Below are 3550 nucleotides of genomic sequence, written 5' to 3'. Positions count from 1 at the left end.
CGAGTTTCGCCGCGGAAGTTTCTTTCCCAAGCGAACGGCAGGATCCCTGTCCTCCCCACGGGCATAGATTTCGTCGAACAAAACCCAGCTTGTTTCTCGGGGCAGAGTTCCCGAGAGTGCGCGCAATTCCTCTCACTGTGTCCCGTCGCCGAATCGAGATGATTCAAAAGGCGAGAAAGTGGCAATATTTTATTATGGTCGTAAATACGTGCGTGACCTTATTGTAAAAGAATTACTTTCTTCTAGGAGGGTTGTGAGCCAAAGTAGTTCAATAAGTGCCTTTTTTTTTTTTCTATTTGTTTCTTAGCTGGAATATCCAAGCAGTGCCTTGAACAAATATATGTATTTGTTTAAACCACTTTAATTTGGTTTTTTGCTTTCTTAAATTGCACCCTTGAGGTTTAAATCTGGCTAAATCCCACTTGCTTCATTGAAACTGGGCTAAATTTAAATGGAGCTAATCTAGGGAGTAAAACGTTCGGGCTTTGGCTTAGGACCACATTTGAACTGAAAGAAGACGACATTGTGGGGTTTTTTTCTCTTTTGTTTTTATTGTTCTTGCTTTATTTGTCTTATGCTGCTTCCTGTTTTTTAAGGCAAAGGACCAAATATTACTGCTAAAAAGGCAAGAAAAGAAAACTTGTTATATTCTAACCTGTTTAATTTTCCCCTGACGCACTTGTGATTTCTGTTTCTCACTTCCAGTTCTTCCTGTGTTCAGTTTATGTCCCGATGTGCACAGAGAAGATTAACATCCCCATAGGTCCCTGTGGTGGCATGTGCCTCTCTGTCAAAAGACGATGTGAACCCGTTTTAAAAGAATTTGGATTTGCCTGGCCAGACAGCCTCAACTGCAGCAAATTCCCACCCCAGAATGATCACAACCACATGTGCATGGAGGGCCCAGGAGACGAAGAGGTTCCCCTTCACAGCAAAACCTCCTTGCAACCTGGAGAAGAGTGCCACAGCATGGGATCTAACTCGGATCAGTACATCTGGGTGAAGAGAAGCTTAAACTGTGTCCTGAAGTGCGGCTATGATGCTGGTCTCTACAGCAGGTCAGCTAAGGAATTCACAGATATCTGGATGGCTGTGTGGGCCAGTCTTTGCTTCATCTCAACTGCCTTCACAGTCCTGACCTTCCTGATTGATTCAACCAGATTTTCCTACCCGGAGCGTCCAATCATATTTTTGAGCATGTGCTACAATATTTATAGCATTGCTTATATTGTGAGGCTAACTGTGGGCCGGGAAAGGATATCCTGTGATTTTGAAGAGGCAGCAGAACCTGTTCTTATCCAAGAAGGTCTTAAGAACACAGGATGTGCTATAATTTTCTTGCTGATGTACTTTTTCGGGATGGCTAGCTCCATCTGGTGGGTTATTCTGACACTGACGTGGTTTCTGGCTGCAGGACTCAAGTGGGGCCACGAAGCTATTGAAATGCACAGCTCATATTTCCACATTGCAGCCTGGGCGATCCCGGCGGTGAAGACCATTGTCATACTGATTATGAGACTAGTAGATGCAGATGAGCTCACCGGTCTTTGCTATGTTGGGAACCAGAACCTAGATGCGCTGACGGGCTTTGTTGTCGCTCCACTTTTTACCTACCTTGTCATTGGGACTTTATTCATTGCAGCAGGACTTGTGGCCTTATTTAAAATCAGGTCGAATCTCCAGAAAGATGGAACTAAAACTGACAAACTGGAAAGACTGATGGTCAAAATCGGTGTCTTTTCAGTGCTGTACACCGTCCCAGCAACATGTGTCATTGCCTGTTATTTCTACGAAATCTCTAACTGGGCTGTTTTCCGCTATTCCGCAGATGATTCCAATATGGCAGTGGAGATGCTCAAAATTTTCATGTCCCTTTTGGTGGGTATTACATCAGGTATGTGGATCTGGTCAGCCAAAACTCTGCACACGTGGCAGAAGTGCTCGAACAGACTGGTGAACTCAGGGAAAGTGAAACGGGAGAAGAGAGCAGATGGTTGGGTGAAACCTGGGAAAGGGAATGAGACTGTGGTATGAGAAAAGGATGACACCTCGATGGTTGATGGTCTGACTGCTCTCCTGTGAAGGACTGCCCGTGTGTAAGCGTTGCTGTGTAAATGTTGGGAGTAGAGTAGGGAGACAGTTACACATCCTGTCTCTAGGAAATGGAAAAAAAAGCCTTAAAGAATAAACAGCAAAAAGATCATGCTGCAGATGCAATAGCCAAAACCCATGCTGCCTAAAATAGGAGAGCCCAGGGAGGCTTTAAAAGCTGTGAAATACCCAAACACATCTTGCCTTTTTTTTTTTTTTTTTTTTTTGCTTAAGCAGAATGCAATTACTGAAGTCTTTAGAAGCTGAGGGGCTGTAGCCCACAGCTGTGGGATGATGTTTTCCTTTCATCATCTTACAGCTGATGGAGAAAAAGCAGTCTGGGGCCAAATTCCGGGCTTATTTAGGGTCCAGTTATCAGAAGGTGGAGCACCCAGGACCTCAGTTAGAAGTCTTCTTTCCAAGTTCAGCATCAAGAAGGAAGTGCTTGACAAGGATTGTGTCTTTATGCCCTGGGGAATTCTGCTGTTCCCATACACTGCACATGTCAGCCAATAAATACCAAATGGATTTTCCAGGTCTAAGCATTACCAATGATGAGTGAGGTATTAGTGAGGATGATTCTTTAAATCATCTGATGGTCTTATAATAATTTCAACTCATTCTTTTTGCGATTTCTAACCTGGTCTGAATTGAGAATTGACTCTGCCTTGTGGGAATTTGGACCTCCATGGGTCTCTTCTCACCTGAATTATTCTGTGGTCCTGTCAATATTTCTTATTTTTCTAAAGCTTTAGTCAAGGCCATTGTCAGAAGTAGATAAGTCAGTGAGACCTGGGACATTGTATGGTCTTCTGCATTGATTATTGTTATCTGTTTACCTCCATTCCTGTCCCTTCAGGTGCTCCTGCTATTTCCAGCAGACTACTTTATTTTGCTGCGTTTAATAGCTTTAAATAAAGTCTTACAATATAGTGTTCCTTCTTCCAGGAAAGAGAAGAATGAGTTGAGGGTACCTTCAAACAATGCCAGTTTTCTCCAAGTAAACTTATCTGTCTCTCTCTGGAGGTCCGTTGCATGAAGCAATTATGTCTTAATATATTTCATTCAGTGTGATGGTATCGCTGCAGACGCCAGTCTGGGGAGAAGCAAAATGTTAAGTTCCTTGGCAACCTCATGTTCACACAGATCAGTTGTGTAATTATGTGTGTCAGTTGCAATTAAAAGAACATTCTCAGCCCATGACATCGCAGTACAGCTGACTGCCTCACAACGATGCTTCAGTTGCTCACTGACAGCTATGGAGAGGGTTTTTTAATGTGTATTTACACACAGAATATGAACAGGCATTCAGTGCTCAGGAATGACAAAGACATTTCCAGTTTTTGTAAAGTGATCCAAAAGAAGAGATCCAGCTTTTTGGTGAATAATGTTGTTCCAAAGCAACTGTTGAGTTTTCTTATTTTATTTGAGGTGGCATCAGCTTGTGCTCCTGGAGAAC

General features: G+C 43.0%; 1 protein-coding gene across 1 annotated transcript; it reads left to right on the top strand.

The window, feature by feature from the left end:
• The first annotated feature begins 699 nt into the window (after positions 1-699).
• On the top strand, positions 700-2204 carry FZD4 (frizzled class receptor 4). The gene has a single exon (XM_009077453.1). It carries the CDS (start codon positions 733-735, stop codon positions 2032-2034), a length of 1302 nt encoding a protein of 433 aa, XP_009075701.1. The 5' UTR covers positions 700-732; the 3' UTR covers positions 2035-2204.
• Positions 2205-3550: the final 1346 nt, after the last annotated feature.

Source organism: Acanthisitta chloris, unplaced genomic scaffold (assembly GCF_000695815.1).
Source record: "Acanthisitta chloris isolate BGI_N310 unplaced genomic scaffold, ASM69581v1 scaffold11946, whole genome shotgun sequence".
Lineage (NCBI taxonomy): Eukaryota > Metazoa > Chordata > Aves > Passeriformes > Acanthisittidae > Acanthisitta > Acanthisitta chloris.
The sequence above is the reverse complement of the archived record's forward strand: the minus strand, read 5'-3'. Positions and strand labels throughout refer to the sequence as shown.

What these genes read in the sequence shown, in the direction of transcription:
- FZD4 (XM_009077453.1), top strand. Translation starts at nt 733, where the DNA reads ATGTGCACAGAGAAGATTAACATCCCCATAGGTCCCTGTGGTGGCATG.